The sequence below is a fragment of the Chelonia mydas genome, chromosome 3 (genome assembly GCF_015237465.2).
Source record: "Chelonia mydas isolate rCheMyd1 chromosome 3, rCheMyd1.pri.v2, whole genome shotgun sequence".
NCBI lineage: Eukaryota > Metazoa > Chordata > Testudines > Cheloniidae > Chelonia > Chelonia mydas.
Window position 1 is genome coordinate 183166869 of NC_057851.1, and position 23268 is coordinate 183190136.

The 23268-nt window shown below is 42.4% G+C and overlaps 1 protein-coding gene across 8 annotated transcripts in view; it reads left to right on the plus strand.

The window, feature by feature from the left end:
* Nucleotides 1–23268, plus strand: part of PAPOLG (poly(A) polymerase gamma) — an 81356-nt gene that overhangs the window by 16038 nt on the left and 42050 nt on the right. For all 8 annotated transcript variants that reach the window (XR_006289919.1, XR_006289920.1, XR_006289918.1 and 5 more), the window contains exons 7-13: nt 1332–1443; nt 3121–3210; nt 20117–20255; nt 20430–20502; nt 20576–20696; nt 21162–21246; nt 22401–22454. Coding sequence is in view for 5 of the 8 variants with exons in the window: in XM_043543886.1 (XP_043399821.1) it covers nt 1332–1443; nt 3121–3210; nt 20117–20255; nt 20430–20502; nt 20576–20696; nt 21162–21246; nt 22401–22454 (674 nt within the window). In the remaining 3 variants the exon portion in view is untranslated. The remainder of the gene's footprint in view (nt 1–1331; nt 1444–3120; nt 3211–20116; nt 20256–20429; nt 20503–20575; nt 20697–21161; nt 21247–22400; nt 22455–23268) is intronic.

The window sequence follows — 23268 nt, forward strand, 5'->3', positions numbered from 1 at the left end:
AAGAAACGGTACTGAAAACTAAAGATGTAAATATCGGTTAAAGTTAACTGGTTAAATTATTAAAATTATATCATTAACTGAGGTCGCTCCAGCCGGGCTAGCACAGTGGGGGTTCCGGCGGCTGTTCCGGCCAGCCTGGCATGGCAGGGGGGCGGAGGTAACAGTTAAGGTCGGTTAACAGTAAACGTAATGCTTACCAGTTAATCTTTTACATTCCTGCTGAAAACAGCATCTGGTAATTGTTGCTGCTTTTTTTTTTTCTTTAAGCAAATCTTCCTTGTCTGAGTCTAGAATACTTCTTGACATAGTGGGGGAAAAAAAGCACACATGGATACATAGCCATAGCAAAGGATATAAAGTTCAAGGCCGACATTCTTCAAGCTGAAGCTTTACCTGGTGCAAGTTAATGGGAGGAGCATGGGCAAAGATTGCTTTAAGCTACGCTTGCATTCCCCTGATTACAGTTGTGCTGGTCTACTGCATAATAGGGGTCTGAAGACCTGTGTATCTTATGCTAGCTTTTCCTGAATGCAGGGATCAGCCCCACAAACACCCTGACCATGCCCCACATGCTGGGTCACAAGGAGGGGGTTGCATAAGGTTACTATTGTGGTTCTACATCACTCAAGGATTCCCAGATGTAGGGAGAATGTGATGCTCTGGTGGCTCAAAGAAGCTTTAACAGGCTGAAGAATCTGGTCCTGAATCTTTCTCACAAAATATGAACTCTAAAGCTGACTTTGTGTATTTAAAGACTATTCTCTTCATGAAAAGACAAGTTTTTGTAGAAAGTACAAAATAAACACAGTATCTATAATACCACAGGAACCATTAATGCAGAAAGAAAATTATCCAGCCTTTAGTCATGTATAGCAGAGCTGGTCAAATTCTTTAATTAAAGAAAGGGGTTGATGTCTTGCATAGAAAAGTTCCATTTTTGGTTTTCAATGAAATGTCAATTTGTTTAGAAAACCTTCACTACTTGAAAATTTTTTAATTTTGTTTTGAAACTTAAATTGTAAGCAAAATGGCTCCTTTCCCTTTTAAAAGGGGGCGGGAGGGGGGAGTGGCCTTTCCTGTCAAAAGAAAAAATGTGAAGTTTCAAACAAAGCAAAAATGGTTCCCCCCCCCCCACCATGAAACATACTTTTTGACAGCTGTATGTCCTGTTTTCTTGATATATCTAATGCCTTAAATCCTAATAATCTGGTGGTGAACTCTCCAGATTTGCATAATTGTAGCATTCATTGAGGAGAATTTAAAATTGTTACTTCAGCTTATACTTCTCTATAAATGCAAAGTATAATGCACTTTAAATTTTTCTCCCTAAGATTGATCTTGTGTTTGCAAGACTGGCTGTACAGACTATTTCTGATAACTTGGAACTTCGAGATGATTCGCGTCTAAGAAGCCTGGATATAAGATGTATACGAAGCTTAAATGGTAACTTCCGTTTTAATCTTAAACCTGATAACTCATTCATGTGGGATAAGAAAATATTTTGTAAAATGTTAAATTGTATTAGAAATAGACATGTATTTTGTTTACAAATTACCTTTTCCAAGTTTGTACAAAAAAGACATCACTCCTATTGCATAGATTCCTAATATTCTCCTGTATGCTTTATTGGATGAGATCTGAGATATTTAGATACCACAGTGATGGGTAAGTGTGTTTTTTTTTTTTTTTTTTTTTTTAAATCTGGATAGATCAAGGTTCTGTCAGTTCTGGGTATTAGACAGTTTAACGAGTAGGGCAAATGTCTGACAATACCTAACATTTTCCTGATTCTTTGTTCACTGTGCTTATGCCAGTTGGTTGCCTCTTCCACTACGGGGGGAGATGTATGCCAGTACTGCTGTATATAAATAGCTAAAAGAACGAGGAGTACTTGTGGTACCTTAGAGACTAACACATTTATTTGAGCATAAGCTCTTGTGGGCTAAAACCCACTTCATCGGATGCATGCAGTGGAAAATACAGTAGGAAAACTACACACACACACACACACACACACACACACACACACACACACACACACACACACACACACAACACATGGAAAAAATGGGTGTTGCCATACCAACTATAACAAGAGTAATCAGTTAAGATGAGCTATTATCAGCGGGGGGGGGGGGGGGAGGGGGGGTAGTGATAATCAGTATGGCCCATTTCCAACAGTTGGCAAGGAGATGTGAGTAACGGGGGGGGGGGCAAAAAATAAGCAATAAGAAAAAAGTTATTCTTTATGGTGTTCATTAAATTAGGCTTGAATAAAGACTGGGAGTGGATGGGTCATTACACAAAGTAAAACTATTTCCCCATGCTTATTTTTCCCCCTACTGTTACTCACACCTTCTTGTCAACTGTTGGAAATGGGCCATCCTGATTATCACTACAAAAGTCCCGTCCCCCCGCTGATAATAGCTCACCTTAACTGATTACTCTTGTTCTAGTTGGTATGGCAACACCCATTTTTTCGTGTGTGTGTATCTTCCTACTGTATTTTCCACTGCATGCATCCAATGAAGTGAGTTTTACCCCACAAAAGCTTATGCTCAAATAAATTTGTTAGTCTCTAAGGTGCCACAAGTACTCCTCGTTCTTTTTGCTGATACAGACTAACATGGCTGCTACTCTGAAACCTGTCATAAATAGCTAAAGCACTTGACATGAGGTGATACCTATAAACATAAACTATTGCTATGAATTACTTAAAGCAAAGGAAGTCTTCTGATACTTCGAGCTTAACCTCACTACTCAGCAGTCCTGAGTTCTAATTGTGTATGGCTGTTAAAACTGACCGACTTGGCTCTCAGATCTCCTCTTCTCCCCCCTTCTTTCCCCCCCATCTCATGCAGAATGGACTTTCACTTGTTAAAAAATTGTTGATTATAGCTGCAGCCTAAACTCTGAAAACCTGTGATATTCACAAGGTATGTGGGTGCATACTGGAGGCTACTAACATGTCCTCTAACCGTATTTACAGTAGTAAAATATGGATTTTGTTTATACAAGCAAATGTTATACAATGCTTACTTTAGAAACTTTCAACAAGACTAAAGTGGTAAACTAGTAAAAAGCTAAGATTATTAAATTTGCAATTTAAATCTCTTGCAGGTTGCAGAGTTACTGATGAAATTCTGCATTTAGTGCCACACAAGGAGAACTTCAGACTAACCCTTAGAGCAATTAAACTGTGGGCAAAACGTGAGTAAAACACAATCATTCTTGATCTCTACCCAGAAGCTTAATTGTTCCTGAAAAGTTCCTGAAAAGTCTAGATAACTGAAGGCTCAGAGTAACATGTCTAATCACTTAAGGAATATTTCATGGGGTAATTCAGGAATCTTTTAAAAAGGCCAAACTTTCCATATATGTGATCGTGAATAAGAACTGCGATCTTTATTTCAAAACTAAATTTTATTCAGACATGCTAAAATAGTAAACACTCATAAATAGTGTATTGAGTAGTCATGATGCTAGGTAAATAGTCATACATAGAAGGTGAGGCAAATATCTCCATGGGGGTCAAAGTAGCTTGAAGCACATTCATATATTTGTCATGAGAACTGCTGAACACAAAAACCCTCTACTTTTCATGTGCCTATTGCACAATGGATTATGTAAACTTAACTAACCACCTTCTTTGAGTGTCTTCTGCATATTTTCACTCTTGGGATGTGCCAACCGGTGCAATTTGTACAATGGAATTTTCTGGTAAGAGTGCTCATTAGAGCGCTCCCACACCCTTCCTGCCCCTCACCCCAGTGTTTGAGTACATTCTCAGGCTTTGGCACCAAATGCTGCCTCAGTCTCTTCCAACTGCAGCAAACAGGTGGATATGGACTTCTCTGGATCTCTTAGATCCATAGGTTTTTTTTTAAGTGCCTTGGTGGGTGGGAAGGAGAGTGGGTGGTTGTGTGTGTGTTTTTTGTTTTTTGTTTTGTTTTGTTTTTTTTAAATTAATCAATTAATAGTGTTAGGTTAGGTTTTAGGATAGTTCAGATATTCAGCAGCACTTGGTACAGTTGACCACGGCAGATTTGAAGATGAAGAAACATATGACATGCCATAGTCACACCCTTACCAGATGTCTTAAATGCCTTGGCAAAGGGGAATGCCTTTCCCTTGTGCTATTTATACTATGTTCATTCCCCAGGCCAGAAAGAGACTAAACAGACTCCAAGCCTTCTTATTGCAGGAGGCGTTGACTGCCAGACCTCTGGGATTATAGGTGTTGAAGAGATCTGAAGGAAAGGATAGGAGGCCTGAATAGGCTCAGAGTACTTCTGCATCCAAGCAGACTACCATGGTAAAGGTGTCTGCCTCAACACCAAGCTCCAGTTCCAAATCAACAGAGCCACCTGTACCTAAGACATCAAATCTGGTTCCAAAACACTCGAGCCCCTCTGACATTCTGGGGGGCAATCCAGACCAGTGGGGGGCTGTCAGCACTACCCTGCAAACTTAGGTGCCTCACAATGCTTTGCTGCTGTAGCTCTCACCTGGGCCACTCAGACTTCCAGCACACAGGTAAGACCCTGCGTATCTGTGTATTCTGAAGCCTGTCAGCCACACATCAGTCACACTCTGGCTTCCACCAGGCCTGGTTATCACTTTCAAGGTGACCCCAACACATTCCCAGTCTCGAAGTTTCCCCCAAAATGTGTCCTGGACACTCAAGATACCTTAGAGGGGCAATGGATCCAATATTTCTACCCTAAATGGAGTTACCTGCACAGTTTAAAACACTGGATTAGTTTTGATTAAAGAATGAAACATATTTAACTACAAGGAGATAGGCTTTAAGTGAGTATAAGGCAGAAATGGTTACAAGAGAAACAAAAATAAAATGCTTCCTAGTACTAAAACTTAACAAACTAAACTTTGGTTCAAGGTGAAGTCCCGTACCATGTGTTCCCAGTAACATTGCTGACTGAATTCTCAGGCCAGAACCTGCTCCCAAAGTCCAAAGGCTGTTTCTTTCTTTCTTTTTCCTTTCTTTCCTTTTCTTGGGGTGTTTGCCCCTCACTTTTACAGTTCAGTCACACTCTGAAATAAATTTTCCTGAGGGTTACCCCTAGATAAAGTTCCATCCCACTGTGGGGATGGAGACAAGGAGTCTGGTGGTGAAAGGGGTTCCATGCTGTTTGCTAAAATGCAGATTGATCTGTTCCTGCCCCCCCTTCTTTGCCACAGAATCACCATTTGACAGGTGACTGCCCATCAATTTTAACAACATCTAGCTAGAGGCATCAGCTTGTCCTTTGTCTTTAAGAAGTTGGTTTACCCAAACTTATTTGGTAAATACATTTTAGACCTAATTTCAGCTTATGTTCATAACTTAACATATAACGTTGCTACATACATTTCACCATGATATTATTCAGCAGGAAGTTATTAGTTTTCAAGTTATACCTCACAAGGCATATTTTGTACAAAGATTATTACAATGGTTTGTAGGGAGGCGGTTCCAGATAAGGGACCCAAACAGCCAGATAACATACCAGAACAAAGTTCTTCAGTTCCAAGGAAAAGGAAGGCTAAATCAAAACATATCTGACCTCCTCACTCTGGTGACTCATCAAAAAATTCTCACCTATATCCCTTTTACAAATTCCACTTTCAGTCCTTTGATCAATAGGTTTCATTATTGGATCTGCACTTTGAAGGAGAGCTGGATAAGTGATTTCAGAGGTAGACTTTTTCTTCACAACACTGTTCTGCTGCTCAGTTTGAGAATGACATCCTTTGGTCAGATTGGCATATGCTGCCTTGGGCATCCTGCCTGACTCCTAGTTTCCTTAACCATTCTCAAAAGCCAGGATTCCCGGTTCCAGATTAAGGGAAATCTAGCTCTACGGACCAGAGACAATCGGATCCTCAACATTTGGAATACTTTCCCACTTTAGTGTCTGGTATACTTTCTGAAGAAAAGGAGGATCCACCTCTTCAAGTGAAGTTTCAGCAAAAAGAACAAGAGTTGGAGAGTGATTCTCTTCCTGATGAGAATGTGAGTGTTGCTTCTGCATCATCCCCTTCTGAGGACTCTATCCAGTTTCATGAATTGGTGAACAGGAAGGTGCTAGTTTTGAAGTTCTTCCAATGGTTGCAGACATGTCCTCCACTCAGGTGTGCACTCCTAGTGCACCAAAGCTGGAGAACTTTACTTAGTAGTACATAGCAGGGTGGCACTCACATCCTCTGGCCCCTTGTAGCCCCTCCTCATGCTATTTAAGGTCAGCACTGCCCAATCCCCCTAAGTTCCTTCTCACCACTTGCAACTGGATTGGGTGCATTCTGTGTGGTATCTTCCCTCACACTTCACTGTTTGTGCTTTGCTGTGAGCTTGTGTATATAGTTTTAGAAGTACCCTTAGTATTTAGTTAGTTTAGGATTTAGCCTGGTGTGATGCCCTCACCAGGTTTTAAACACTGCCGGTTGTGTGGGGTGGCTATCCATAATAGGGATTTCCCCCACACTGTTTTTACTCTGCCTTGGAGAAGGGCACATTTAAAGGAAAGTGTTCCATCTGTAAGTCATTCAAAAAAGAATGCTGGTGACTAGAGACTTTGTGCTTGAAGCAGCACCTTATGGAGCAGGCCATGAGTCTTGCTTCTGTACTGGAGACCTCTGCCAATTGTCCAATCCCTCAGAGCACTTCAGAGCCGGTAGGGGCTTTTCCACAGCCAGATTCAGACTCTGAGGAAAATGAGTCTCAAAATGGATGAGAACCTTTGCAAAGTTAGAGATTCCTCCTCCTCCCCTAAGAGGCGTGCAGACTGACAGATTCCTCTGGTACACAGGATAGAGGCAGGCTGTCTATCTACTCTCCGGTACTGAGATGAGAACAATTTGACAGTATACTGTCAAGTCTGGTACCAATGACGTTGGTGTTGACACCAATTTGTTTCTGGTCTGTTGACAGATCAGGCACAATCTGTCTTGCTTTGCCTCTCTGCCCCAGACATTCTATTTAATTCAGTAGCACTCAACTGTGGTGGACTCTTCTGTGTTATCAATACCTCCTAGACTGGTTAGAGAATATTCACTGTTGTCAGCACTATCTTCTGCACTGCTTAAAAATCAGGATGCAGAGCTAAATTTAGTCCCTTTATTGGTACTGAGGAGTCATCAGTGCAGCTACAATCTTCAGTAATGACCATTTTGGAGCAGACCACGTCTGCAGGACTGGTACTGGGCTCGACTTCATTACTGATGTCCATTCCGGTGTCATGTGAGTGCAATGCCCCTACCATGACTCAAGGCACCAGCTGCTTTGCCATCATCAGCATTGATGCAGCCTGCATGTTGGGCTTCAGGTGAGGCTGGATGTTTGCTTGCTCTACCTGAGTGGTTCCTCCATTGCCACTGCTTGGAAGTTTCTTCAAGAGAGAATTTGGGAACATCTTCTGCCTCTGTCACCTTCAAAGTGCTATTCTCATTCTTTGAGACCTCCTGGGGATCACGAGCAGTACAGAGATTGGCACTGGTCCCACAGTAGGGTTAAGGGTATTAGTCCAGTTCCCACTGGCCACCAATGCCATATCCTTATCCTCAATGGCCTCCTTGGGATGTTCCTCAATCTGCGAGGTCCCAATGCACAGGTCAGTCCAGAGCAAGGTCACTGATCTTTGTTCATCCTTACTCTGAGCTAGTTCAGTCTCAACCATTGTTACAGAGGCAGGTGTTGCCACAGGAGATTTCATTGGTTCCACTTCATTTTTCTCCTCACTGGATGATTCTATGGTACCAGCTTCCTCTTGTCCTGTACCTGAGGATTTTAAATCATATCAAGGTCTCCTGAGGTGAATGGCTACAGGCTTGGGCATTCAGACAGTTTGTTCAGGACAGTACTAATAAGTTGGTATATTTTCTCCAATCATTGGTTCCCAGGAGAATAGCTCTCCCTATAAATGAAGCCCTTTTTGGAGCCTGCAAAAATGTACCCTACGTTCCTTACTGCTCACAGTGAAGCATACTGAAAAGAGGTATTGTGCCCTTATGCAGGGTTTTCAGTGCTTCTGCTCTCATCCAGCCTCTAACTCACTTGTCATAACAGCAGCAAGTGAGAGGTTGCATCAGGGGAGATATAAATGGTTAGATTTAATGGGAAGAAAAAACTTACTCAACCTCCTCTTTACAAATTCGCATTGCTAATCAGCAGGTACTGTTAACCTCCTAATTGACAAAATATATGTCCAAATTTACATATAAATTGCTAGAATCCTCCTGGGAAGAGTTTAAGGCATTCATTGTGGAAGGTCGTCTGGTGGCCAAGAAGTCACTGCAATCCACACAGGACACGGAGCACACTTTTTCCCCAGGATTATTGTCTCTACTGTATCAGTGAGAAGAGCCTCATGGTTACAGAATTCTGGCATAGCTTCTGAGGTCCAACAAAGCATAGAGGACTTACCTTTTGATGGTTGGTAAGTCCCAGAAGAGGTCATTTCCTGGTCCCAATAATAACCAGCCAGCTCCTCACCTACCAAGAGCAACACTCCAGTTATCAACTTCTCAACCATATCGCCTCCATTTGCAGGCAAGCTATTTCGCTTTTACAGGGCTTGGGGAAACAGTATCTATGGACAAATTATCCTAAGTACTGTCGGATAAGGTTTGCCATCCTGTTCCTGTCCATTTTCCCCCTTCTTACCCCCTACCCCATCCCTTTTCAGGGATCCCTCTCAAGTCACTGCTCCTACAGCAGGTCCAGGCTCTGTGTGCTTTGGGAGCTGTAGAAGAGTTTTCCCTTCAGCATTAGGGGGAAAGGGGTTTTACTCATGGTATTTCCTGATCCCCAAGTCCAAGGGAGGGTTGAGAGCTGTGTTTGAACAAGTACAACAAACGCATAAGAAGCATCATGGTCACCCTAGTGATGATTCTCACCAAGTTGGATGAATATGACTAGTGTGCTGATCTTCAGAAAGCCTACCTCCATGTGACAATTCTCCCAAGCCATAGGAAATTTGAGATTTGTAGTAGTAGGTCAACATCAGGACATAGTGCTACTCTTTGGCCTATTCTCAGCTCCACATGTATTTACTAAATGCATGACTGTAGTAGCAGCATATGTCAGAAAAAGAGGCATTAATGTTTTTCCTTACCTGGATGATTGGTTAATGAAGGGAAAGTCCAGAAACCAAGTCCTACATCATGTCCATTTCATGCTATGTCTCTTTGATCATCTGGGTCTGATTTGAACAAAGAAAAGTCAGCATTAAACACACAATTGAGTTCATTGGGGTCCTATTGGACTCTGAGTTAAAGGGATTTTATGCTGAATGAGAAATTTCAAGCAATGTGTTGCCTGTGTCTGTCCCTCTGATCTCATCCTTCAACTATAGTCTGTATGCCTGAAGTTGCTTGGTCATATGTCCACTTGCACGTACATAGTCCAGCATATGAGATTGTGTCTTCATCCTCTTCAAGGCTGGTTGAAGTTGACTTATCTCCTGAATTTTCAATCACTGGACAGCTTAGTAAAAGTGCTACCAGCCCTCCTGGCATTTGTAGAGTGGTGAACACATCAGATCAATGAATGCACCAAGCAGGACCTTAATTATAGAAAGCACATTTTGGAGACATTGAAAGTTCAAGGTTTGTGGGCAGAACAGAAAGATTCTCTTCATGTCAATGTCCTGGAACTTTGAGCCATTTACAACACATGCTGGACCTTTTGGGCTCAGATCAAGGGCACAGTGGTTCATATACTCTCAGACAATACCACCACAACGTGTTTATGAAAGAAGCAGAGAGGAGCCTGCTTCAACCAGCTCTGTTGTGGAGCAATGAAGTTTTGGCACTTTTGCATCAAGGAAGCCGCCATTCCCACAGCTGCACTCTAACTGGGTGCTCAGAATCAGTGGCTGATAATCTTAGCAGGCATTTATCCCAGAATCACAAGCAGTCCATCACCAGGGTTCTGAGGTCCATCTTCAAAGAATGGAGTATTCTGAAGATTTACCTGTTTAGACCAAAAGGCAGCAAACAGCTGTCAGTTTTTGTTCTCAAGCAGATCTCAGTCCAGGCTCTTTAACTGATGCCTTCCATCTGAACTGGGGATTAGCAATGATGTATGCCTTCCCCAAGCCAATCCCACTCATTCCTCAAATTATTCTCAAACTGAAGTTAGATTATGCCAAACTGACACTCGTTGCATCACTGTGGTAAAGGCAGTGTTGGTTCTCTAACTACCTCAATCTATCTGGTCTTCCAGCTATCTTCTGCTGTATCCCAACCTACTGATTCAACACCATGGTCAAATTTGGCATCCAGCACTGGGCAATCTGCACCTCACAGTGTGGATGCTGCATGGGTAGGTGAAGAGGAAGGATGCTGTTCAGAAGCAGTCCAGTGACTTTTACTTAATAAACATTCCACTGTGGTTATTGATTTGGCCAAGAGGAAACATTTTTTTTTGGTTTGGTCACTAGCTCAGAGAATTCAGGTGAGTCTAGCCCACATTCAGGACACTTGGGATTACCGGATTACACCTTCAGTCCTCAGGTTTCTGTTTGACTGTCTACTTACCAGCAATCTCTGCATTCCATCCTCTGATTCAGTGGAAGTAAATTTTTGCTAACTCCGTGGTAGTTCTTTCCACCTCTGAAGAAAACTTCCATTGTGGGATCTTAACAGTGTACTGGCTGTCCTCCTGGAACCTCTGTTTGAGCCCCTAGCAATTTGGTCTCTATCCCTCCTTTATTAAAAAAATGCTTTTTTTTTTTACTGCCATAACATCTGCAAGGAGAGTAAACAAATGGAAGGCGCTAATGGAAGGACCTCCATATATGCAGTATTTCAAAGATAAAGTGACCCTAAGGCCACACTCAAAAAAAAAAAAAAAAAAAAAAAAAAAAAAAAATCTGAAGTAGTTTCACAGTTAGCTATTAACAGAGCAATTTTCTTACTAGTATTCTTTCCTAAGCTATGTTCAAGTCTAGATGTACAGCGGCTTCATATGTTGCATGTGAGACAATGCTTGGCATTCTATGTAGAGAAGGCTAGACCATCTCATTGATTCTTTGTCTCCTGTGCAGGATGGATGAAGTGTCAGGCAGTCTTCAGACCATTTCCAGGTGAATAACTTCCTGCTTTACCATGGCATATGGAGTAACTCAGACTACAACAATCACATAGTCTGCAGAAGAGAAGAGTGAGGGGGGATTTGATAGCACCCTTCAACTACCTGAAGGGGGGCTCTAAAGAGGATGGAGCTCGGCTGTTCTCCGTGGTGACAGACAGAACAAGGAGCAATGGTCTCAAGTTGCAGTGGGGGAGGTCTAGGTTGGATATTAGGAAACTCTGTTCCACTAGGAGGGTGTGAAGCACTGGAATGGGTTACCTAGGGAGATGGTGGAATCTCCATCCTTAAAGGTTTTTAAGGCCCGGATTGACAAAGCCCTGGCTGGGGTGATTTAGTGGGGTTGGTCCTGCTTAGAGTTGGACTAGATGACCTCCTGAGGTCTCTTCCAACCCTAATCTTCTATGATTCCTCAGCAATGTTTTGATATTGGACATTTGCAAGGCCACTACATGGCCTTCAGTGCATATTTTTACCAAGTACTATGCTGTTACAACTGCATCTAGATCACATGAAACTTTGGGAAGTTTGGGAAAGTTCTGCAGTTGTTCTTTAAGTAGACTGAGCCCCAAGTCCTTCTTGACTTGTGAGTCAAGTGAGTGGAATAAAAAAATCTGCAACCACTTGAAGAAAAAACTGTTACCTACTTGTACTGTAACTGGTATGTGGGTGTAGATGTCTAGTCCACGACCCACTCTGTCTCAGTTTGATGTTCAGTGCGAAGGAACTAAGGGAGGTCAGGATGGTGCTGTACTTAAATAGCCAGTGGAGAGCTACGAGGGGCCAGAGCGTCACCCTGACAGGTAGTACTAAGCAAAGGTCACCAGCTTCAGTGTGCTGGGCACACACACACTTGAGTGGAATACATATCTGCACTCGCATTTTGAAGACCAACAGAGAACCATTTTTACCTTCAGTGGCTTTCGAAGAGGTCACCCACCCAGTTTTTGACATTTTAGATACCACTTCAAGAAATCCAGTACCTTTACCAATACTAGATGGACTTTGGGAAACAGATAAATCAATATGGTCAAACCCTTCTTCCTATCAGCCAGTTTCAAAGAAAGCTGACAAGTCATATCAGATTCCTTAGGAAAGATTCTTCTGTTTTCCTCTACACCTTCCTCTTAAGTGACTGACTTGTTGCATCAGCTATGGTCAAATGATCCAAAACGGATCATTTTCCCCTCTTTGATAAGGAGTAAGAGTTAATTCTCTAGGAAGAAAATTGAACATGAGTGGCCAATTATTAAGCAGTCATGTCAAGGTACCAATTCCATTTTTGGGGACACTATCTCCCTTTTCACTAAAAATCTTCCAGAGATCAACAAAACTAGCTAGCTAATGCCCTCATAAAAAGTCAGAACATCATAAAGCATACACTTAAAGAATCATTGGAGGTATCGGACACTGCATCCGGATCAGTTCCTTCATTCACTGATCTCTGCAGATGTGTGACTAAGATCTTCCTCTCTGCCTCTGGACACAGCCTAGAACAGAGGATCTTCCTTTTAAGGGTGACTATTTATGTAGTCAAAACTGATGAAGTTATAGAAAAGACAAAAGAAACTGTTTTCTGCAAGATTACTGGGACGGTTTCAATCCTTTAGTTACCTGGTCCCATGTTTAGATATCGTAAGCATTACTACCCACTTTCATCTTACTACACTCAAACAGTATCAGCATCAACAACAGTCCTCCTTTGTCTTAGCAGAGGAAGAGAGCCTTTAAACATCAGAGGAGGATGAAGAATTCTTTGGCTATGTCTTTGTTGCCTTATGTTAGGCTGCAGGTTTGACATGAGGTTTGAGATCTGTGAACCAAGCCTGGATCATTCTATCCTTGTCTCAGAATTCCATGAGTCGTAAAAATATCACTTCAAACAGACGAATGTTAGACATAATAAAGGAAGGCTTATACTATCCAATTTGAATACCTTCCTCCTCACAAACCCCCCACTCCTCCCTTTCTAGGGGGTCTATCTCACAAGAGGGTACTAAGAACACAAATACAAACTCTGTTACAAGCAGGAGCAATAGAGGGGGTCCTAGAAAAGTTCTGGAACCAAGGGGTTTATTTACAATTTTTTCTGATTCCAAAGAAAAAGAGATCCCCAGACCAATCCTAGAGCTGGACAGTATGTTCGAAGTAATCACCATTCCCCAAAAAAGCCACTAGCCTCTCTAATGTGGTGGTTGAGCCTAGAGAATGCTCTCGGAGTATCATTCTACCTCCCCCACATTCCTGCAATAGCTACATCAAATGTATCCAAGAAGGGATGGGGAAGGGGTATCTCAATCTATTCAAGGTCTCTGGACTCCTCGAGTCACACTTGCACATGAATGTTAGAACTGAAGGCCATCCTTCTGGCTGTCAAGTCATTCCTTCTACAGGTACAGGACAGGGTGGTTCAAGTCACCACAAATATGTCAGCAATGTATTATGTGAACCAACAGGGAGGGGCATGTTCATCTCAGCTTTGCAAGGAGGCAAGAAAGCTATGGAACTGGTGTATTCTACACAGTCTCTGATTGCCCTGCACGTAGTGGGAACTCACAAGCAGCTCACGGGCAAGCTGAACAGAGATTAGACTAAGATGCTTGAGTGCTTAGTAAAGGACTCAGTAGTTCAGGACATTTTCAGCCTTTGCAACTTTCTGGACATGGATATTTTTGCACCAGGTTAAATACAAAATTCCTTTGTTTTTGTTCAAGAGAAGGCTTGAATATTCGTGACAGATGCCTTTCTTCTCTGCTGGGGGACCAGTTAACTTTCCTCCTTTCCCACTAATGTTAAAGGTAGTGAAAAAGATCAATCAAACTTAGCCAAAATTATGCAAGTTGCTCTGGCATGGCTGAGACCGCAATGGTAGATGCACCTAATTCTTCATTCCAAGGGGAAATGCAAACTTCTACCAGTAACACCAGCCCTATTGTCCCAGCAGAGAGGGGGAGAGTTCTTTATCTAGCTCTCCAATTGTTACATCTAACTGCTTTGGGCAATAGGACTTTAACAGATCTAGAAAGATCTTGCTCTGTAGAAGTGCAGCATGTCCTAATTCTAGGAAACAGTCAATTAGAAAATGTTCTGATTTTAAATGGAAGATATGTCTGATAAGGCTATTGATCCAGTATCTGCTCCAATTCAATGCATTTTTGAATATCTAGTACACCTAAAATGTGTGAGTTTGTCTATTTCTTTGCTTAAGGTCCATCTAGTGGAAATAGCCACCTTTCATAATTCTATTGATGGTAAAATCTATATTTTCACTTGACTGTTTTAAAAACAGTTGTAGAGGTTTTTTGATCTTCTATCCATTATTAAGAAATCCAGTTCCTCCATGGTTATCTAAATTTGGCATTAATACATTTTATGACTATATACATTTAGACATCTCTCAAATTGTTCATTGTTTATCTCTCCATTAAAAACAGCCTTTATAATAGCAATCTGTTCAGCTAGAAGAATGAAGGCTTTTCTACACTAGCGAGTTTTGTCAATGAAGCTAATGTCGACAAGGAAAAATTGACAAAATAAAGTTGCCAAAGTATCTACATTTGCTCCCTCTGTCGACAGATCATGTCCACATTTGGAGCACCTTTGTCGACAGTGAGAGCAATGGCCTGTGGGTATGTATCCCACAATGTCTGGCAACACCATCTGTCGCTAGGTGTTGTGGGAAGGCAGAAACGAAGCGCCGCGCATCCTGGGATGTGCAAAATATATGGTCATGCACCGCTTTGTGTCCCACCCCTCCAATGGCTTCTGGTTTTCTTTCGCACTGTTTTTCCAACTGTCATTCTTTTGTAGTGTGTACCAGCATCTGCAGTGAGAGGATGGTTCCTGTACTTTTCTCCTATGCGCTGTTAGCTGTCGTGAGGACATCACGCATGGCAACACAGTTACTCGCAAAGTTAGCAGAGGATGAATTGCAGGCACCCGAGTGTGATATGAATGGCAGCAACTTATCGGTGCTTTGTGCATTCACAGATCAGCTGCATATGGTAGAGCATCCCTTTTGGGCTAGGGAAACAAGCCCTGATTGGTGGGATCACATTGTCATGCAGGTGTGGGATGACTATCAGTGGATATAGAACTTTAGGATGTGTAAAGCAACCTTCATGGAGCTATTTGCTGAGCTGGCCTCTGACCTGTGGTACAAGGACACCAGATTGAGAGAAGCGTGTTGCAGTCGCACTGTGGAAGCTGGCGAATCCAGACTGCTACCGGTCAGTCGCAAATCAATTTGGAGTGGGGAAAGCCCACTGTTAGGGCTGTATTATTCCAAGTGTGAAGGGCAATAAATAGCATCCTGCTGCATAGGACCATGACTCTGGGAATGTGCATGACATAGTGAATGGCTTTGCAGAGATGGGTTTCCCTAACTGTGGCGGGGCGATTGATGGTGCACACATTCCAATTTTAGTGCCAGACCACCTTGCCTCTGAATACATCAATCAGAAGGGATACTTCTCCATGGTGTTGCAGGATGCGCATGTGGATGACCGGGGCGTTTCATGGACATCAGTGCAGGCTGGTCTGAAAAGGTGCATGACGTACGTACCTTCAGGAACAGTGGCCTGTACAGAAAGCTGCAGGCGAGGACTTTCTTTCCAGATCACAAGTTCAAAGTGGGGGATGTGGAAATGCCCATAGTAATCCTGGTAGACCCCTCTTACCCCTTACAGCCCTGGCCCATGAAACCTTACAGAGGGCACCTGGACATCAGCAAGGAGCATTTTAACAGGCTGAGCAGGTGCCGCATGGTAGTCGAATGTGCCTTTGGCCGTTTGAAAGCTCGCTGGAGGTGTTTAAATGGCAGGCTAGACGCCCCAGTAACACGTCTGCTTTGGAGTTGCTTTCCTGTTGCATCCATGTACAATTTTGGGGCCCAAGATCCATGCAACAAAATGCTTTAGAAGCCTGTACCCGAGAGTGAATTGATTGCTATACGCTTTTGTAGAACACAGAATAAAAATGCTGTACCATTAAATACCTTAGGCTTTATTTGTAGTTAAAAAGGGTAAAGCCTCACAACTGTGTGTGGCTCCAGCTATCATTGTGCAAGCTGTCAGAGGGGCTGGAGTGATGGGGAAACTCAGGAGTGCTGTGGAGTGAACAGGAATATGTGGGCATGGCGGGGGGGAGGTTGGCAAAGAATTGTGCATCTGCTGCAGAGGTGCTTGAACTCGATCTGCTCAGTCTGCAGCTGTATCGAGGACTTGAGCATCTTTGTCTGATCCTCCGTCACTTTTATCATCCACTCTGTCGCTTGCCTAGCAAAAGCAGCAGTCTCTTTTCTGTCCTGCCTTTCGGCTTCCCAGCACTCTTTCCATGCCCCAGTCTGTCGCTCATCGCGCTGCAGCACCTCGCAGAACATCTCTTCTTTGCTGCGCCAAGGATTTTTTCTTATCTGCCGCAGCCGGTCCGTGGGGGTGCGTGATGTGGTGTTCAAGGTCTCTGCTGAACAGAAGAGGGATTGTTTTATTCCAGCAAACGACTGAAACGTTTTAGTAAAACGGACCTTCTGCCGAGAAAGTGATTTCTACGAGCGAGCACACAGCTCCACGAGCACCCCAATCATGGTGAGTTTCAGGAGTGGGAAGGCGGTTGTGCGTACGGACAAAAAGATTATGGCTTGCAGGGCAGTTTTGAAGGGAACTCATTCTAAAATTATCCCACAATTTTTCACAGGCAGCCAACCTGCTGGCTGACATCTCGCTGATGAGGGTGACTAGGGAAACCAGGGCTCAGCTTCTGAATGCTTGTGGCTTTCACCCCGGTCTATAGGCAGCTCAGCTATGTGCCACTTTGCTAAATGGCAAGGTACAGTTTCCTACAATGGGGGACCTAACAAGGCTGCAATCCCTTGGAATCTGCAGCAGAAGATTAACAAATACCTCTTGGAAACTTTCTAGAGCTTCTCTCAGGAAGATTCCCTGCAGGTCTCGATGTCCATTGACACCCTGCTTGGCGATGCAGATTAGCTACACACTACTTGCCTCCCACTTTTCAATTACCTACACAAGCCATAGCAACTTACCCAGAGTCTCATCTGCTTCCTGCTCCACACTGAGCACTTATGGAGTGGAAAGTTCCTGGCTGCATGCCCCACCGGGCGACCCTGCTGGGAGCACCTCAGCCTCTTCTAGCTTGACTTCTTCATCCACAATTACAGCCTCAGGGTTACCCCCTCTTTCTGCTGCCTGCAAAGTATCCACGGGGCTATCGGCGGTGGAGGTGGGGTCACCACCGAGGATAGCATTCAGCTCCTTATAGAAGCAGCAGGTCTTGGCGCACCACCGGAGCGATGGTTCACCTCCCTCACCTTATGGTACGCCTGCCTCAGCTCCTTTATCTTCGCTCTGCACTGCTGCATGTCCCGATCATAGCCGTTATCGCACAAGCCTCGAGAAATTTGTCCATATGTGTCCTGATTCCTACACGTCACTCACAGATGAGACTGAACAGACTCCTCTCCCCATATACTGATCAGATCCAACAACTCAGCGCTGGTCCAAGCGGGAGCACATTTGGGGCGATAGCCAGCCATGCTCACCTGGGAAGCCAGCAAGCAGGAAATGAGATTTAAAAGTCCTGGTGCTTGCATGGGGAAGGGGCGCGTTGGCTGCAGGGCAGCAGAGTTCAAACTGCTGACCAGAGTGGCAGCAGCATGGGAATTGTGGGATACTTTTCTGGAGGCCAATAAAATTGGAGGTAAAACCTGTGGTGTCTAGACTGGCTGTCGACAATAAAGGGAGGGGGGAAAGACAAAAGTCTCTCGCAGGGGTGGAAGTTTTTTGTCGCCAAAACTGGGGGGGGGGGGGTTCCGAAAAAAGTGACCTTGCAGTGTGTACGCTATTGCTGTTTTGTCGCCAAAACCCCAGTTTTTGGCAACAAACTTGCAAGTGTAGACAAGCCCCTAATTAACTGTAGGTCTTGATGGCTGGCCCTCCTCTTACAATTTTCTGTAAAGACAAGGAGGCACTTAAGCCTCACCCCAGATTTCTCTCTAAACTAATTGATTGGTTAACATGAAAATCAATTTGTCTCTCTTTCTCTCCCTCCCCAACCTCGTGTTGATAAGTGAATCTGGATTGCATTATTTAGATTTTAAAAGCTCCTTATTTTACTGTCTGACTGCGGAGTTTAGGATTTTCCCCAAAACTGTTCACTTGCTGTGCTGAAAATTGCAAACACCATGCTTTTTCTGTGCCAACATTGTCTAGATTGGTTATTAAAATTGAGTATTAAAATTATAAGGTATCTTCTCTCTCCAGCACTGGGTCTCAGAACTATCTCTACTAAAGCAGTTCCTACCTCTCTAATGTATTTTAGATATGATGCCCTTATTGAGATATGTAAAGCTGCCACTTTGGGGTTCAGTTCATAGTTTCACTAAATTTTATGCTTTTAGATTTCTCTGGTAGATCTGATGCTCAGTTTGGCAGGGCGATGTTTCAATCTCTATTTAATTAGGACCTTGTGTCCCTCCATCCTTTGCTGAATATTGCTTGTCAAACTACCCCAAGAGTGAGGATATGCAGAGGACCTTCAAAGAAGGAATGAAGGTAACCGGAGTTCTTCCAGATGGACGCTGCATTTTCATGCTGTCCACACGCCTTCCCCTCTTCCGTAGAGTCCTAAGTAACACCACTGTACTCAGCACTAGCTGTGGGGGGGAACTGAGCAAGTGCTCACACCATGCTCCTTTTTATGGCCATGCCCTTACAACATGCTTGAACACTGAGGGGACTAGGAGGAGGGGCATGTGGGCACTCACTGGCCGTATTACCAGAAAGTTCCATCAGATGGCACATCACGAAAGTGAATATGCAGAGTTAGTGTCAGAGAAATTGGGTTACAAGTGAGTAACCTTCATGTATAACAACAACAAAAAGACACAAAGTAAGTGCCTTCAGAATAAATGTTATGGGAATTGAAATAAATTGCAATCTGGGGAGCAGTAAACTGGATGTTTGACAGATGACTCTACTGACCTGAACAGGCTTTATCTTGTCTGACTTCTAAAAGTAAACCATTGAATCTGGCTAATGTTTAAATGGATGACTGAGAACTGTTACTGTTCTAGACTTGTTGCTGCTTTGTGATAGTAATGGTTATTAATTATTTTATCTTGCCTATGGACAATGTGAAGTGTTCTGAGATCCGCTTTTGGTCTTTGAATGAAAATTACAATCTCTAGCCCGTGATCTTGGTTAGTCTGAAATATGACAAGATTAGGATGGAAAAGTCCATGGGTAATCATGTGCACCAAACTGTTAACTTGAGAAACATCTTTGAGATGGGAAAGAATTGCAGTCTGCCTTGATAGGAGGGATCTCAGATAGTGCTGATCCAAAACTGGCAAAACTTTCAAAAATTTAATGAGAAAATTCTTAGTAGGCCTCTGTCAAAATGTTGACCAGCTCTAGTCTCTGAGCAGGACTTGGATGGCACTGAAATCCTGTGAAGTCGGGGAGATGAGTTGTTGAATCTGGCTACAAATGCTTTCCTTCCCTGGCATAACTGGGGTCTGAGCAAGGCTGCCTGGAAAACACTGATGAAAATGCTCATTGACTAAAGCAGCTACAAATATACTGTCAACACTTTCATATGTGGATTTTGCTCAATATCTTGTCTGTATTCATATGATGTGGTTCAGGCCCATCAGCCCCCAAGTCTTGAAAAGGAAGGCAAATTTTAAAGGCTCCCCTCTCCAGCTGCCAGAATAGTGCAAGAATCAGTGCAAAATGAACACAGCCAAAGAGCCCTCTGGTTCTGCAAATTGGAAGTATGTGTATAGGGCCTTCAGTATATCTTACCTTGAGAGACGGGAAACTGGAATCAAATATCTTTTTTGGTGCTTAAATGGGAATAAGTAGACGTAATATAATTAAGTATCTGTAAAGGTTGGGTTGTAATCAGTTTTGTTAAATCTTTTCTAGAGCTCTAAGTTTTTGGAAAGAACCATACTTGCACACTTTAAAAATAAAGGCTAACTTTAAAATGTGTATATTCTAGGACGTGGTATTTATTCCAATGTGTTGGGATTTCTTGGTGGTGTTTCCTGGGCGATGCTGGTAGCAAGAACATGTCAGCTTTATCCAAATGCATTGGCATCTACTCTAGTTCACAAATTCTTCCTAATTTTTTCAAAATGGTAAGTTTTTAAACACTTCTCATAGCCGCCCCCCCCCCAAATTAGCTAAGCATTGTCTTGTCAAACTAGTACTAGACTTAAGCTAAATTGTCTTCATTCTGTGTATTTTTAAAGAAAAATTACTTTACATGGACAAAACTATACATGATAGTCATTCTTTGGACTCTTGTACAGGGAATGGCCAAATCCTGTGTTGCTCAAACAACCTGAAGATAGCAATCTAAATTTGCCAGTCTGGGACCCTAGGGTATGTAGATTTCTTTTCTTTCTTAATTTATAATCACTTTAAACACACTAATGAAACCATTCTAATGCCATAGGTAAACCCATCTGACCGATATCATCTAATGCCCATAATCACACCAGCCTATCCGCAGCAGAACTCTACGTATAATGTGTCTACTTCAACACGAGCAGTAATGGTAGAGGAGTTCAAGCAAGGTAACGCATTTCGGACCTCTCCATACTTTTTACATGATCTAAAAATGAGCCAAAATAAATAGAAGCCAAGTAAAAATTTTCTTCCTTTAGAAGAAAACACATTTATATGCTGTGAGGACCAATCCGGCACTGGCAGGAGGATGGAACAGATGAGCTACGTCTCTTCTGTTTCTCATTTCTAGGAATCAGTTTGGACTACCATGGTGATGCAGGATCAACTTTCCAAAGTGTATTGAGATTACAGTAGTAGGTGACCCAGTTCTGTGTAGTGGCAGGAATTCCCATTTGTTCTATCCTTTAGTTAACTGCGCAAGATGATGATTCCTAGCTTTCATATAGCTTTTTTCATACATAGATCTCAAAGGACTTGGTATCCAAGATCTGGGTAGAAATTTAATGTGCTTACCTGGTCAGGTTAACTGTCTACAAAAATAAAACGTAGCAAACTTTTTTTTTTAAACATAGGTCTTGCTGTCACAGATGAAATTCTCCAAGGAAAATCAGACTGGCCAAAACTCCTTGAACCCCCAATCTTTTTTCAGAAGTACAAGTATGTATGAATCCATTGTCTGTCTGTGAAATATTTTGAACTACAATGCAATTGGAATAAATTTTTTGCTCTCTGATTTTAAAAAGAGAAAAAAATTTCAGGTTAGTACAACTACCATAACTTGCTGTTTGCTTATAGGGACTTCATTTTCTCCCATCCCTATTCTACCTAGTGAATTAAAATGCAGTAAAAGTAAAATGCACACTACTCTTCAGTAAGGAAACCTGTAACTTTTATACTATGCAGAAATGTTTTCAGTACCTCTAAATGTGGCTTGAAAATAGTTTGAAGAAAAGGGAATTGGAAGAGGCTTATTTCCATTTAGGCTGAAATAGCTGAACCATTACCCCAAATTTATCCTAAACATATGAAGAAGCATACTTAGCTCACCCTAAAGAGCATAATTCCTAGTTTGTCTAGTCTTATGGTGGCATGTAGAGTACAGGCACTACACGTGTAGCTACATGTGGCAGTGAAGGGCTCCAGCAGTGGGGACACTACGCAGCTAAAAATAGTAGTGTAGATGTGGGAAACACTGCGTGGGTGTGGGAGCCATGTAGGGTGTATACCCTGGGGCTTCAGGTATATAGAACACTTACTCTACTAAGCCATACCCATGCCAGCAGGGCATGCAGTACCTGTACATATGTACAGGTATGTATGTCTTTACATATCTCCGTAAGTGTGTAGATATACCCCTAGACACATTAGTGCCGATCCCAAAGGAAGAAAGCATTGGTTGTACGTAACTAGAGTTCTTTTAAGAGCCATCCTAGAAGAGTTAAAATGTTCCATTGGTTTGGAGAGCTTAAACTTTCAAACTGCATTAATGTTTTAGGATTGCTCCTTTATTAAAATATAGTATAATGCTAGATGATGGGTGGTTAAGCAGTAAGATATAATAATACATTAATGAACTAATAGAGTAAATTGCATGTATATGTTTTTGGTTCAGTGGAATGTGGTCTTTCAGTCTGTTTTCAGTTACACAGCTACCCAGCGTAGATTTATTCTTCATAGTTCTGGGAAAGTATGATCCATGACTTCTTTCATGTCAAGAAGTCTTGGAATTGTTGCAGTGAGTTTTCTATTCTGAGTTTGGCAACTAAACTTTCTGATCCCAGAGACAGGCTAAATATTTTAATGTTTTCCAGGCATTATATTGTGTTGACTGCTAGTGCCTCTACTGAAGAGAATCATTTAGAATGGTAAGTCATTCTTAAATATGGGTTTATTCTTTCACTTGAAACATGGTTTAGAGTTGGATTTCTTCATGTATTGGAGAAAATGGTGGAGCACTAAACTCTTCTGTGTTTAAAACTATGCAACTTGGAATTAACTACTGTAGTGTATTTGAACACAAAGGTGTAGGTGCTAAATGTGGAAAAGCTTTTGTCAAGGTTCCTTCCCCACTCTGAACTCTAGGGTACAGATGTGGGGACCTGCATGAAACCGCCCCTAAGCTTATTTTTACCAGCTTAGGTTAAAACTTCCCCAAGGTACAAACTATTTTACCTTTTGCCCCTGGACTTTATTGCTGCCACCACCAAGCGTCTAACAAATATTTAACAGGGAAAGAGCCCGTTTAGAAACGTCTTTCCATCCTCCCAAACCCTACACCCCCTTTCCTGGGGAAGGCTTGATAAAAATCCTCACCAATTTGCATAGGTGAACACAGACCCAAACCCGTGGATCTTAAGAACAATGAAAAAGCAATCAGATTCTTAAAAGAAGAATTTTAATTGAAGAAAAAGTAAAAGAATCACCTCTGTAAAATCAGGATGGTAAATACCTTACAGGATAATCAGATTCAAAACATAGAGAATCCCTCTAGGCAAAACCTTAAGTTACAAAAAGACACACAAACAGGAATATACATTCCGTTCAGCACAACTTATTTTATCAGCCATTTAAACAAAACAGAATCTAACGCATATCTAACTAGATTGCTTATTAACCCTTTTCAGGAGTTCTGACCTGCATTCCTGCTCTGGTCCTGGAAAAAGCATCACACAGACAGAG